At 39.7% G+C, this 14,926-nt stretch overlaps 1 protein-coding gene across 1 annotated transcript in view; it reads left to right on the top strand.

Annotated features, from left to right (window-relative positions):
- Nucleotides 1-14,584, top strand: part of LOC142251251 (vascular endothelial growth factor receptor kdr-like) — a 337,728-nt gene extending 323,144 nt beyond the window's left edge. Inside the window, exons 28-30 of the mRNA XM_075323879.1 lie at nt 222-297; nt 2,539-2,639; nt 8,984-14,584. Of these exons, the coding sequence (XP_075179994.1) occupies nt 222-297; nt 2,539-2,639; nt 8,984-9,185 (379 nt within the window). The 3' untranslated portion in view covers nt 9,186-14,584. The remainder of the gene's footprint in view (nt 1-221; nt 298-2,538; nt 2,640-8,983) is intronic.
- Nucleotides 14,585-14,926: the final 342 nt, after the last annotated feature.

The raw sequence follows: 14,926 nt of genomic DNA, 5'->3' as shown, positions 1-14,926 counted from the left end.
TTCCGCCATATGTGTGACCTTCTTTAAATAATAGATTCCGTACATCCTGATTACTCGGACTTGCTCATATACCGTGTATTCACTATACAAAACGACTATTGTAATATAAATGGTATGCAGTAAATATGACATTACGAGGACTCCACTTGTTTACAGTTTCATTGGGACGATTATCAAAGAACTTGTGGGTGTCAGTCTCACCCTATGGCTCTTCTTTTTAGAAACAACAAGAACCGACCGCTGAGTGTGAAGACATTTGACGAGGTGCCAGTGGGAAAGGACAAAGTGCTCAGCGAGGTAAACAGTTTTGTAGAGGAAGAAAAAAGTCTCCGGTGTCACTATCAAAAATAACCCTGTGGAGACCACAATAAAGCAATTTACTGCAATTCACATGTTCACATACAGAGGGAATCTGCCCTCAACAGACACCAGAAACATCTGGAAATAGGAGTAACTAAACTATATACACATATTTGTCTTCTACACAGGTCAATAAGAAGTAAGATCTTCGGTTCTTCAGTCTGTAACAGCAGCACTTTATAATGCTGATAATATTCCACAGGGCTGTGTACAGGTCTTAAAGGGGTTGTCCACTACTAGGGCAAGCCCTTCTGATTTCACAGCCTATACTCACCTCCGTTGCTGGGGACATTCCTATGGTTTACGGGCTCGCATCCCCTGGGCTTGCATTGCGTTGCGAGCACACACAAGCCCCTCTTCAAATCATCACTAGCTTCCTTCTCCCCATCTTTGGCCAAACAAGCAATCAACAGGAAGTGAGCACAGTCACAGGATCACTTCCTGTTGATTAACTCATTTGGTCCAAAGGCAGGGAAAAGAAAGCTGTCACAGGAAGTGACGTCACAACACAACCCAAGTTTGGACACCGCTGGAATGGTGCTGGCAAAGGAAGGGAGTTTATACTTTATTGGGTAACATGGTATCAGAAGGGGTTGTACTAGTAGTGGAGAACCCTTATAAGGCTGGGGCCACACGGGGATTACTGCGATCCCCTTGCATGACACTCGGCTCACGCTGGCAGTACAGCAGAGCCGAGTGTCATGCAAGTGTCCCTGTGACTGAGGTCCGACTGTGTGAGCGGACCTCAGCTGCGGGGGGCGGGCCGGCGCTGCGGAGGGGCGGGCTATTGCCATTCTCGCACTGCACTCGCGGTACACCGGTGTACCGCGAGTGCAGTGCGATTTTTCTCTCGCCCCATATACTTGATTGGGTGCGAGAGAAAGAGTCTCGCATTACAATCGTAGCATGCTGCGATTGTATTCTCCGTCCGATTAGGGGTAAGAAAATAATCGCTCATGTGTGCTGACACACAGGCTAATATTGGTCCGAGTGGAATGCGATGTTTTATCGCACTCCACTCGCACCATTTTTCTCGTCGTGTGTCTTAAGCGGGATTTACACGCTACAAGATCGCTACAGCGATCTCGTTGGGGTCACGGATTTTGTGACGCACATCAGGCCGCTGTAGCAATGCTGTTGTGTGTGACATCTATGAGCGATTTTGCATCGCCGCAAAAACGTGCAAAATCGCTCATCGGCGACATAGGGGTCCATTCTCAAATATCGTTACTGCAGCAGTAACGAAGTTGTTCCTCGTTCCTGCGGCAGCACACATCGCTCCGTGTGACACCGCAGGAACGACGAAGCTCTCCTTACCTGCCTCCCGGCCACAATGCGGAAGGAAGGAGGTGGGCGGGATGTTTGTCCCGCTCATCTCCGCCCCTCCGCTTCTATTGGGCGGCGGTTCAGTGACGCTGCAGTGACGTTGCTGTGATGCTGAACGAACCGCCCCCTTAGAAAGGAGGCATTTCGCCGGTCACAGCGACGTCGCAGGGAAGCTAAGTAGTGTGATGGGTCTGGGCGATGGTGTGTGATACAGGCAGGGATTTGCCCGTGTCACACAACAGATGGGGGCGGGTACGCACGCTGGCGATATCGGTACCGATATCGCAGTGTGTAAAGCGGCCTTAAGGCCTAAGAGATTTTATCACAATGAACATTTATCACCTGTCCACAGTTTGTTTGATGTCTGATTGCCCGGGGTTGCTAGACAGGACTTCCACAATCACTACATATATGCTAATGAGTTCATCATTATTTCTTACTGTATGACTGCAATGAGGAGGACCTTGAATGAGACGGTGCTGGAGCATGTGCTACTGCCACTCAACTCTATGCCTATGGGTAAAACACTAACTCAGCTGTCTCTGTCAGTCCCAAAGACTTTAAAGGGACTGGCATTGTACATGATGTACCACAACTGCATTCAAAGTCACTCTCACAATGATAGAAAACCAAGGGCAAACAATAGGTAATTACTCCCATTTTAGTAAGTGGAGTTCCCAGAGATCAGATTTTTGTAACCTATCCCATGACCAAGTGATGAATGTACATTATGAGAAAACCCAATATATTCGGAAATCAGAGGCATATGGAGATATAGTAGGTATTACCTTTTATATTCATATACTTTTGTCCATTGTTGCACCGACACTATCTGTCTATCCTCTTTTACAGGAGGGAGAATCTGACAGTGGCATGGTGCTTTCCTCGGTGGAAATGAAGTATCTCAAACGACAAGAGACCCGATCATGGCCTTTTGGAATAATTGCTAATGCGTAAGTAGAAGGCTATTATATTAATTTAATCCACATGTGTTCTGTAATTCTTGTTTCAGGCTCATTAGCACGTCATAAAAAATGCCTAACATTTCAAAGTCAAGAATACATGCTTTGTGTGTTACTTACTGGAAACCATTTTACAGTATATGCACTTAGTGTCTAGTTCATTATGACTATTAGGGTCTCTTAATCATACTACTGTTTCCAAGTGGGAAAAGAGAAAGCAGAGGGGCTTTGTGCAACTTAAGTGTGCACCCCTTACTCTCCAATGGATGATCATAGAACCCATCCCTTGGGTGTCACTTGCAAATGAACCATTTGCCATCCACCAGTAAATACAGTATCCCAATCCCTGACACGCGATTCAATAGATGGTAGAAAACATGATTCTTTTATTTTTCAGGTGGCAGTAGGCCCCTTTCTTATAGAGCTTTGTGCAGCAGCACTTGGTGCAAATATGTTACCTCCGTCCCCGGTCATTTTCTAAAAGACCATTGGAATTATCCGAAATGTTGCTTACCATCATCTGCAAGCCTCATTGTAGCTCCATAGTAGACTGGACAACATTACTGATTGTCTCTATTTTATGACACAAGGATTTGAAATTTGCAAGGAGAGAATACAAAATGTCATGTACAGCTCCACTCATGCCCCGCACTGGGAATCTAGAATTTACTTAGTGGGTTTCTTTAGCACAGCTAACGCAATTCTATGCATATTATGTGGGTTTTGTTAGTAAAAGCCAGTCAGCTAAAATAAATATATTCACAACTGGTCCAATAACTACAGCAGAGACGTAAACCAAAAAGCTGAAACAATATCACTCAGTAGTCACACAGTGTAGGGATACTTAAGAGACATTTACCGTGGGCACATTTCAGACATATTCTTCATAGTAAACTTTATAGTTGATCATTACTTTGCTTTTTTAAACATAGAATATTGTTCATGTCATTCTGCCAGATCCGACTGTTCTTATGACTTGTGGTGACTTATGACTTTGCTTTCTGCACTTGACAGACTTATAAACATTAGATCAGAGGAACAAAGCACCAAATAAAATAAGCCCCATGCATGTATACCAAATAACATCTAGCCAGTTCATTATTACATTCTGTAAGGTCAATCGAATAGAAACAAAAAGCCGCCTTTGAGCTACAACTGGGGTTCACTAATACTTAGCAATTAGTGAAAATACTTCCTTTAGCTTTATGTAAAATTACAGGGAGAGAAACATTTTCTAGAAATAATTTTAGACAATAGGTCTCCCAGTAAGATTTTAACTTATAGATTGATTTAGGCTTAGTATATAATAAAGTGTTCAAAGAAGCAATTACTCTTCAAATAACCATGCCCCTTACTACCGTAAAGTAAAAACCCCCATATTACTTTATTTCAAAATATATTCTTTTGACTGTCACTATATATTGATTCTTATGTTAACTACTTTCAGGCCATCCGTAGACTTTAAATATCTGGGCATCCACGTTCTACTCTGCATTGATAACCTAAAATGTCACTGCACAGTAGAGTGTCCAATAGAAAAAATAAGCCTGGCTCACTATCTAGTCGGGTGCTCTGGAGAAAAATAAATCTCAGAAACATATATAAAGCTCCGGCACTCCTTAGAAGAAATAGCAAAAAAGTCTCGGGTGGTGCTGAATACGTTTTTTATTAAATCAAGAATGAAGTCTGTCCCATATAACGTTTCGGTCTACATCAGACCTTTATCAAGGGATCTATCAGACTAGAGTACTGTAGAAATGAATATGCACCAACGGATAATAAGCGTAATCATCAGTTGCGTCTGACAGTAGGATAGGATACTGTGATTGTGTAACCCAGGTAGTTTTATCACGTTAATTCATGAGCAATAGGAAGAGACTCGTGTCTTACACCTTGGGGGCAAGATACTGTTTGTACTCTGCGCATGTGCTGGCGGGCAAAGAAAGGAGGAGGGGGAAACCCAATTCTATATGTAGGGTATTAAGCCCAAAGAAGTAGCCTGAATAATCAGAGTTGAATTCACAATCACAGTCGTTCTTGGTCAGGGGTAAATCCCATATGTTCCCAATCGAGCAATAAGGGATATTATATGGCTGTCATATCGAATGTATGAACTTATTATACTGTGGAAAGGCACAGTGGCAAGTCTTCAATAATATCAGATGAAGAATCATATGTTCTAGGTACTAGGCAACCGTGCCAGCTGCAGGCTTAAACAGGTTAAAAAACCGTGGAGATTTGTCCGGAGAGGGATAGTGGACATGTAGCCGGCATTGGACCGTGCCTGTGTCCTGGTGGATGTGGGTAAACCGGATACTCAGTGAGTTACAACTGGAGCTACAACTGGGGTTCACTAATACTTAGCAATTAGTGAAAATACTTCCTTTAGCTTTATGTAAAATTACAGGGAGAGAAACATTTTCTAGAAATAATTTTAGACAATAGGTCTCCCAGTAATATTTTAACTTATAGATTGATTTAGGCTTAGTATATAATAAAGTGTTCAAAGAAGCAATTACTCTTCAAATAACCATGCCCCTTACTACCGTAAAGTATAAACCCCCATATTACTTTATTTCAAAATATATTCTTTTGACTGTCACTATATATTGATTCTTATGTTAACTACTTCCAGGCCATCCGTAGACTTTAAATATCTGGGCATCCACGTTCTACTCTGCATTGATAACCTAAAATGTCACTGCACAGTAGAGTAGCTGCACGCAATTCTGCATCTGTGAGAGCAGGAAGACGGCTGTCAGACACAGCCGAACATCCAGAAAAGAAGGCAGAGAGGATTTATAACCATCTCTGCCTTCCCTATCGCTATACAGTTAGGTCCAGAAATATTTGGACAGTGACACAAGTTTTGTTATTTTAGCTGTTTACAACATGTTCAGAAATACAATTATATATATATAATATGGGCTGAAAGTGCACACTCCCAGCTGCAATATGAGAGTTTTCACATCCAAATCGGAGAAAAGGTTTAGGAATCATAGCTCTGTAATGCATAGCCTCCTCTTTTTCAAGGGACCAAAAGTAATTGGACAAGGGACTCTAAGGGTTGCAATTAACTCTGAAGGCGTCTCCCTCGTTAACCTGTAATCAATTAAGTAGTTAAAAGGTCTGGGGTTGATTACAGGTGTGTGGTTTTGCATTTGGAAGCTGTTGCTGTGACCAGACAACATGCGGTCTAGGGAACTCTCAATTGAGGTGAAGCAGAACATCCTGAGGCTGAAAAAAAGAAAAAATCCATCAGAGAGATAGCAGACATGCGTGGAGTAGCAAAATCAACAGTCGGGTACATTCTGAGAAAATAGGAATTGACTGGTGAGCTTGGGAACTCAAAAAGGCCTGGGCGTCCACGGATGACAACAGTGGTGGATGATCGCCGCATACTTTCTTTGGTGAAGAAGAACCCGTTCACAACATCAACTGAAGTCCAGAACACTCTCAGTGAAGTAGGTGTATCTGTCTCTAAGTCAACAGTAAAGAGAAGACTCCATGAAAGTAAATACAAAGGGTTCACATCTAGATGCAAACCATTCATCAATTCCAAAAATAGACAGGCCAGAGTTAAATTTGCTGAAAAACACCTCATGAAGCCAGCTCAGTTCTGGAAAAGTATTCTATGGACAGATGAGACAAAGATCAACCTGTACCAGAATGATGGGAAGAAAAATGTTTGGAGAAGAAAGGGAACGGCACATGATCCAAGGCACACCACATCCTCTGTAAAACATGGTGGAGGCAACGTGATGGCATGGGCATGCATGGCTTTCAATGGCACTGGGTCACTTGTGTTTATTGATGACATAACAGCAGACAAGAGTAGCCGGATGAATTCTGAAGTGTACTGGGATATACTTTCAGGCCAGATTCAGCCAAATGCCGCAAAGTTGATCGGACGGCGCTTCATAGTACAGATGGACAATTACCCCAAGCATACAGCCAAAGCTACCCAGGAGTTCATGAGTGCAAAAACGTGGAACATTCTGCAATGGCCAAGTCAATCACCAGATCTTAACCCAATTGAGCATGCATTTCACTTGTTCAAATCCAGACTTAAGACGGAAAGACCCACAAACAAGCAAGACCTGAAGGCTGCGGCTGTAAAGGCCTGGCAAAGCATTAAGAAGGAGGAAACCCAGCGTTTGGTTATGTCCATGGGTTCCAGACTTAAGGCAGTGATTGCCTCCAAAGGATTCGCAACAAAATATTGAAAATAAAAATATTTTGTTTGGGTTTGGTTTATTTGTCCAATTACTTTTGACCTCCTAAAATGTGGAGTGTTTGTAAAGAAATGTGTACAATTCCTAAAATTTCTATCAGATATTTTTGTTCAAACCTTCAAATTAAACGTTACAATCTGCACTTGAATTCTGTTGTAGAGGTTTCATTTCAAATCCAATGTGGTGGCATGCAGAGCCCAACTCGTGAAAATTGTGTCACTGTCCAAATATTTCTGGACCTAACTGTATACATAGCAATACTAAACGCTAATGGTGCTTCCTCCTCTACCAGACCCTGCAGTCATATGATCGCTGGGTGTAGTGAGGGAGCAGGAGCTGCTATTCGGCCCTCAGAGACCGAGTCAGCACTCCTATGGAGCCAAAAGGCTGTATTTTAATCGTAACTGGTGCTAAAATATTAGTCACAGTTACAGGGGAAATCAGATTTTAAAAAAAGTATTTAAATGTTGAAATGACCCAAAAAGGTTTTTTATAACTTTATTGGTGGCATATATATTCAATATGTGAAATAAATGAAAAATAAATAGATAGATAAAAGGTAGATAAAAAATAAATGTTTAAAAACCCAGTGCCAATCCAAATTGCTGTTACCCACCTTGTCACCTGTGAACAAAATGTAAGATATAAAAATAATTTTTACAAAATATATATATATATACGGTATATATATTTAGAAGTCCTTTGTGGTAATAAAAAAAGAATATAAAATATTTGAAAACCAGACACATAATTCCTCTATTTTCCTACTAATATCACCAATAAAAATTAAAAATTAGAAATTATGAACATAACAAAAATTAAACCCCCTGTATTTTTTAAAAAAAGAATGAAAATTATTTCAGTATCCAAAGGAGAACATTTTTTACAGCTCTTTAAACCGGACGTACGAAAAAAAACCTCAAAAATGTGTCCTCGTCAGGAATAGCAAAAAATGGCTTGGTCCTAAACTGGTTAATTAAAGCCAATTACATACACATTGAAAATGCTGTCCCACTAGAGCACAGGTGTTCCCAAAGTGAGCATGCTCGGCCCATGCTCAAGTCTAGTGTATAGAAGTGAATGGAGCAAAACAGTTAAATGGAGGATCCCCAGTCTCATCATTGTGAGTGGTCCAGAGGCTGGATCCCCTGTGATCCTACATATCACCATATCTTGTTGTTATGGATGTACTGTGCACTCTTTTATTTTTTTTATTTAGAGATCATTAATCCTGATTTTTAGGGGCTTTTTAGGATTCAGGTTGCAGTTTCTCACAATAGAGGTACCAATCGAAACATAGTTAGCACACATAGGGTCTACAAGTGTCTATATTATTGACTAGAAGGGTTATACCTCATTATGCTAGGTCCACTATTGTCTCCACTAGCGGTTGCCTGTGTAATACAGAATTTAGAAAAACTATGACTGTTTTCGCCAGAAAATAGAACCACAACTGTCCATGGCTGGATCAGTCTCATTCACCTCTATGGAGCTGAGCTGCAATACCAGAAATTATCCAAGGACAAGAGGGTCACTTTGTCTGGAAGAAAGCAGCCCTGTTTTTCTGCTCTTGTATAAGTGCCTAACAAGGTTAAAAATAATAAGAGCTGGATGTTTCCCTAGTTTACAGATATTCCCACATCTGTGTGGTCAAAGCATTATGCAATTACATTTCCATTATGTCACAATACATTTCACGCTGGCTGGTATCCAGCACACCATGATATTTGGCAACCTGCCCACATCTTTCTGACAAGTCTAATACCTGACAACGATGAACACTGTTATCTGTCATGTAATGGCTTGTGCATCCTCTTAGCTTCCAATATAAGGGATTGTACAATCGTGGTGTGCACCATAATATCTGCAGGTGATCCGCTTTATATCAAGTCTTTTCATGACATTTCTGCCACATTCAGTTATTCCAGGCAGAGATCAGGGCATAACACCCGTGAAAGTTGAGAGTTGGCTTTATGCATTCTAGGAGCGTGGAGTTGAACTGATGATGCACCGCTCTTTACTTGAACTTCTTCCATACATAGCTTATAAGAAACACATTACTTTGAGAAATGGTTTCTAATGTCAATTCTCTGTTCACAGAATGAAAGCAGTAAGCAAAAGCAAGGAGTCGGTATTGGTAGAGAATGAAAAAAATCATATAAAGTACCAGCCATCTACCCAAATCGAAGAAGACGTCACACTCGAAGACCTTGTACTCATGCCCCTGGATCTGAACCTTGAGTGTCACAGCCCACCTCCAGATTACAATTCTGTCATTCATTATTCCTCTCCTCCAGTGTAGCACCAGTGACGAGGACCTAAGTTACACTGGTCCCACTAACACCTCGTTTAGTATTGCGGCCTTTTCGTAAGAGACATGTAACAGATCCATGGCTGGTTCACCAGTCCGTAGGAAAATCTTATCAGGTAGCATTGTGTTTGATGTGACATAAAGGAGAAACCCTGATGAGTGGAACATCTTTGAAAGCCGAAATGACCAAATGGACATCTGATAATTTATTAAAGCACAAGATTTCAGTCCTCGTACCGCTCTACACTCTATACACCCATCTTTAATTTCATCTATTCCATTTCATGGCATGTACACTGGTTTTGTAATTTGTCACTCGTGTTATTTGGAATATATCGGTGATATTTTAATTTCTGGAAGAGGGTTTTAGCATACACCAAAGATAAGCTTTCTTCCTAAGGAAAACATTAAGTGCACATGATAACTTAAACTCTATGGCTATTGACACTTGAACATTTTTTTATATTACTGCAGTTGATGATTGTCATTTTTATATATCTTTATTACTTCTTTTGTATTTCCTTTTATTGTGAAACACTTCAAACACAAGAGTCATATAGGAAACTAAACAAATTGAAGCTTTTGGGCCCCAATCCCAAATCTGTAATACCCCGTCACCCATTAGATGCCAATTATAACACTGCTATCTTCCTGTATTGTGGAGGGGTTCATGGATCCCCTCTTTACCCTGCATTGTTACATCACTAATTTTATTAATTGATTTTGTCTGAGCCAATTGCTTTATCATAGACTGCTGGATTTCTGTGATGTTAAAGCTTGACATGAAAGATATGTCAATCGATGTCTTATACTTAGTCTATTTATGCTCATATGTCTTTTCCTTCATAATCCAACACACATTGCAAAACTAACTTCACTACATATATAATGAGGTTTCCTTATAATTAATTTGGTCTTTTATAAAGTCAAAACTGTGGGATGTCCTACAGGTGCTATCACTTGTAGGTCTCCATAACTCCCGTTCTTTAGTAAGGAGGAGTTAAATTTGTGCATATAAAATGTTCACTAAAAATGGAGTTGTTTCTCTGTCCCCTGATGCCAGAATCCAATTGATCGGTCTCATCTTATAAGTTGTCAAAACTCTTAAAAGTTTCCAAACATATATCTAAGGGCAAGGCTGCAGTAAGCATTTATTTCCGATCTAGCGCCACCACAGGGTAAATAGAGTATTACACAATGACTTGATGGGCTATCATGCAATTCATAGAAGTTATCCAAAGTGAGAAACACTCTTTGAAAACCATGGACCGTGAAAAGTAAACCCTCTATATTAACAAAAAGAAATCCTTAACAGGGTTTTGGAAGTATCATTCCAAGCCTTTTTGGCCTAAAAGAAACCACTTCTTTTTGTAATTAGTGTATTTTAGTTCTCAAGATAACTCAGGAGACCAGGAACACTACTTGGTCCTTTTCTGCTGATTTACAGTGATTTGTTGTATCTGATAGAATATTATGTTGCCTTAAAGTATTACTAGTGTCTTTGTATTTTTACTAATATCCTCTGGTCTTTTGTTCTAATTTAATGAATTCACTTACCCCTTCCCTGTGTTGTGTACAGAACAGTGTAAAGTTTATATAGCAATTTTTCACTATAACCCTCTGGTATATGAGAACAAACATTGCTGGCTAATTCGTTGAGTTTGCAGGGCAAGATGTAACTTTTTTTCTTTTCCTTTATGGTAAAGGGGTTATCCACTACTTGAACAACCCCTTTTCAAATGAAGTAGTCCCACTTGTAAAATAAAAATAACATATACCAACCTTCCACACCGGAGCCATTCCAGCAATTTCGGTTCTCCCGGGGCTGAGATCATGCCACATGAGCCCTGCAGGCCACAGGCTCTCACTACTTCTGTTTGTCTTGTTATGGACATGATTATATAAAGATATCCAAAATACAGACACATTTAAAAGACATTTGTTCCTATGTTTTAGATTCTGGAATTTACCAAATTAAGACATACGTAAACTATTTCTGCTTTCTCTGTCATCTTAGCAGAATATGATATCAATAAGTGTTGTAACATATGTCTGTATCCTATGTCCTAATATTACATTTATGTTAAATCAGTCTGAAGTTTGTCCGATAGCGTTGCAGCCCAATAGTGGCCAATAATTGATTCTGGAGCTCATATGGCATAACGTCCCGCGACCACCAGGAGACCTGGTGCTGTCATTGCTGGATTGGCCCCATGTGGGAGGCGAAGATATGGTATTTTTATTTTAAAAGAGGGACAATTTAGGTTAAAAAGGGGTTGCCCAGGTAGTGGAAAACCCGGTTATACTTGGGTATCTGCTAGATAACACACTATATTAATATTAGGTCATATTTAAAAAAAATCTGCCTTAACCATATATCAGTATAGGGAAAAAAATATTAAAGGCAAAAGATATCTCCAGCCTTACACAGGGATTTTGTTTTGTAAATCCTAACCACTAAACATCATAACGCTTAGTACTATTTTATGCAAAGGTAAACTGTTTAAGAAACGCCAGCATAACTTTATATTGACTCCAGTATTGGAGTGTTTGCAGTTTAACAGATGAAGCTCCAACCAGAACATTTGGCCACTGAATTGAAATCGGTGTTCAAAGAAGTGGATCAATGCCTATGCCAGGTTCATTTCTAATCCTACCTTTGTTCATTAATTCATTTACAATTGTGTAGTGTCTCTTGCACTTTACTTATATAGTTTAGCCGTCGTCCTGATGTTGGGTGCAGTTTAAACCGTATGATTCCTACTTTATGTAGGATTTAGTCATAAAATTACCCAATTATGGGATCTAAGTAGTAATCTGCCATTGGTGCAGTTATCCTTATTCACTTAAAGGGAATCTGTTAATAGGTTTTTGCTACTTTATCTGAGAGCAGCATAACATAGGCAAAGAGATTCTGAAACTAACTAAATTTATCTTAGATCACTGTATGCAGCTGTTCTGACTTTATCTCAGAATTGAGTGTAGCAGAGCTGGGAGCGGTCCCTGCCCACACCAGGATCTCAGTAGAGACTATGCATTGACTGTGAGGTGTCAATCATAGCAGAGGGCATTCCAGTCTGTTCTGCACATGCAGAGGAGTCACACCAATGTTAATCGCAAAGTAATAAATCCTTTAGTATAAGTATACATATATTTAGTATAATGTTTGAGTAAACAATATCTTGTACACAGATAAGAGAAGCACAGATGTTTTTACTTTTTCAACCATTGCAGCATGCTGTCCTCAGCCTACATTGCAAAATCCTGGTGAAAAAATTCCCTTTCATTTGGGATAAACTGCAATACCAGATATAACCACTAGAGGAGTAACAGAAGTGTCACCATTTCTGTAGAAAAGGAAGACTGGTTTAATTTCAGAAAAATCCTTTGAATGAGTTTTGCAAGAAAAAAAATCATATTAATCATTCAAGTAAGATCATTTAATCCCCACCAATTCCAATTCCAAGTCAGTGATTCTCCCATTAATAATACACGCAAGTTTCATTTTTTATTTTTCTATTACTGTTGGATAGTTTCTTTAACACGTCAATTACAGAAAGACGCATCAGCTAGAACATATAGGAAAATAACTGTACATGGCATTGATTCACATATAAAACATGTATGACCTGGGATCTTGTCACAGAGAAGATGGAAAAGGATTTGTGAATGTCATTTTGCTAATTAAAAATACATCTTCATCATCAGTATCATTTTTCATCCTTGTGCATAATATACTCTTCAATGTAGCATAATTAATTTGGGGATGAAGATCGGTTGTCTGTTTTGCGTAACTTCTCAGGGAGTCTTACAGTAGTTGATTTTTGTTGGACTTGTAAAGGAAAGTTGGGAAAACTCAAAGTGTTATATAATAAGGGTTGTATTTCATGCTAATTCTAGAAACCTTATTGGCAAGAAGCAAGCAGATATATTTTATGTCATTTTTTGTTGTAACTTACCAATGAAATCAGCGTCAATAGAAGAATATATATATTTTTGCCATTCCCAGCTTTACACTCTACAGTGTACACTTTGAAGGGTTCTACATAAATAGAAAGTATGTCGGATAGGGAACAAAATAGCAAATAGTGATTCACTCAATTCTTCAATCTGCCGCCTGTGGTTACGCGGTCACACACCAGTCTAGTTTACAAGACGGCAGCAGTGATGTGTCACCTCCTAGCATGTCATCACCACGGCTAAGCCTTGGCCACAACCATGATTGATATAGCTTTTTTTAATTAACAGTTTACCATGGCTGCATGTCCAAAACCTATATATAGTATCCACAAAGTTGTAAATATATGCAAATTCAAGAACCAGCTTTGTCTTAACCAGCAAGTTCTTAAAGTTTTCCAAATATATACAAACCGGCATTTCACAGGTAATCTACTGGTTTAAAGGTGACTTGTCAACCTTCATGACATTCCTGTGTTAGTAAATACTAGTATTCCTTATAAAATACCTTCTTTTATGCTATCCTTTGGTTATTCCTCCGATTTGGTGGATTTAGTGACTTCTGATTAGACAATGTCAGATAATATACGAACTTGCCTTAAATGGTAACAACCAGTTATTAATTTATACATAACCTTTCAGGAGGCACAATGGAGGAACTGCTCAGTTTTGTCATGGAGAATACAGGCATTTACTAATAAAGTAAGAATTATGATGGTTCTTAAAGAAACCCTGCCTTGATAGATAGATAGATAGATAGATAGATAGATAGAAAGATAGATAGATAGAGGGATAGATAGATAGATAGATGGATAGATAGATAGATAGATAGATAGAAAGATAGATGCCTTATCAAGGAGGAAAAGGACTTGAACTCTAGTGTCACCTTTTAGAGGTTGCAATCCTAAAGTCAATATCGACCCTTTAACGAGCTTTGCCATATGATTTAGGATAAAAGCCAAACCAGAATCTTAATTTGCAGGCACAATGTTTTAGTATGGTGCTCCTCATCAGTGCAAAGTTAAACCTTACCCGTTAGATCCAAGTCTTAAGCCCCTCACCCAGTCAGATCTTATACTATTCATATGTATTAATATACTCACATACCACTTCTCTCTCTGTTTTCCAGCGCCGTTCTGCTCCTCTTGTCAGTGACATCACCACAGTTCAGACTAACCACCTTACCCTATGCTTTATGCTTAAGCTGGAAGTCTGTTTTACCATTTACACCTAGTTATTACACTCTGTAGACTTAGATTGTTAAGGCCACTTCCAGAAGCAAAGTGTGATCCTTTGAGTCTGTACACAGCGGTGACGTCAAGTAAAAGTGGAGCAAGACGGTGTTAGACAATATAGAGAACATTGGTGGGTGAGTATATTAATACATATGCATAGTTTGAGATCTGACTGAGTGAGGGGCTTAAAGGGAACCTGTCAGGAGCAATATGCACTTAGAACCACGAGCAGTTCTGGGTGTATATTGCTAATCCTTGCCTAACTGTCCCAGCATCTAGTAGCATAGATAAAGAGATCTTTAGAAAAAGTATTTCTAAAAATCCCATATAATATGCTAATGAGGCCAGAGACTAGTCACAAGGGTGTTAGTTCCCTTGGCTAGCCGGCCCCCTTAGCATGTAAGCACGCCCCTCTGGGTGTACTAACATGCTAATGAATGTGAAGCGTCAGAGGATGGTCATGCTCACCTCTCACCTGCCATCACGTCTGATGATGGACTTCGGCTCAGTGTGCATATCATGGACTTTCGGTCATGCGCA

The sequence above is a fragment of the Anomaloglossus baeobatrachus genome, chromosome 9 (assembly GCF_048569485.1).
Source record: "Anomaloglossus baeobatrachus isolate aAnoBae1 chromosome 9, aAnoBae1.hap1, whole genome shotgun sequence".
NCBI classification, from domain to species: domain Eukaryota; kingdom Metazoa; phylum Chordata; class Amphibia; order Anura; family Aromobatidae; genus Anomaloglossus; species Anomaloglossus baeobatrachus.
The sequence above is the reverse complement of the archived record's forward strand: the minus strand, read 5'-3'. Positions and strand labels throughout refer to the sequence as shown.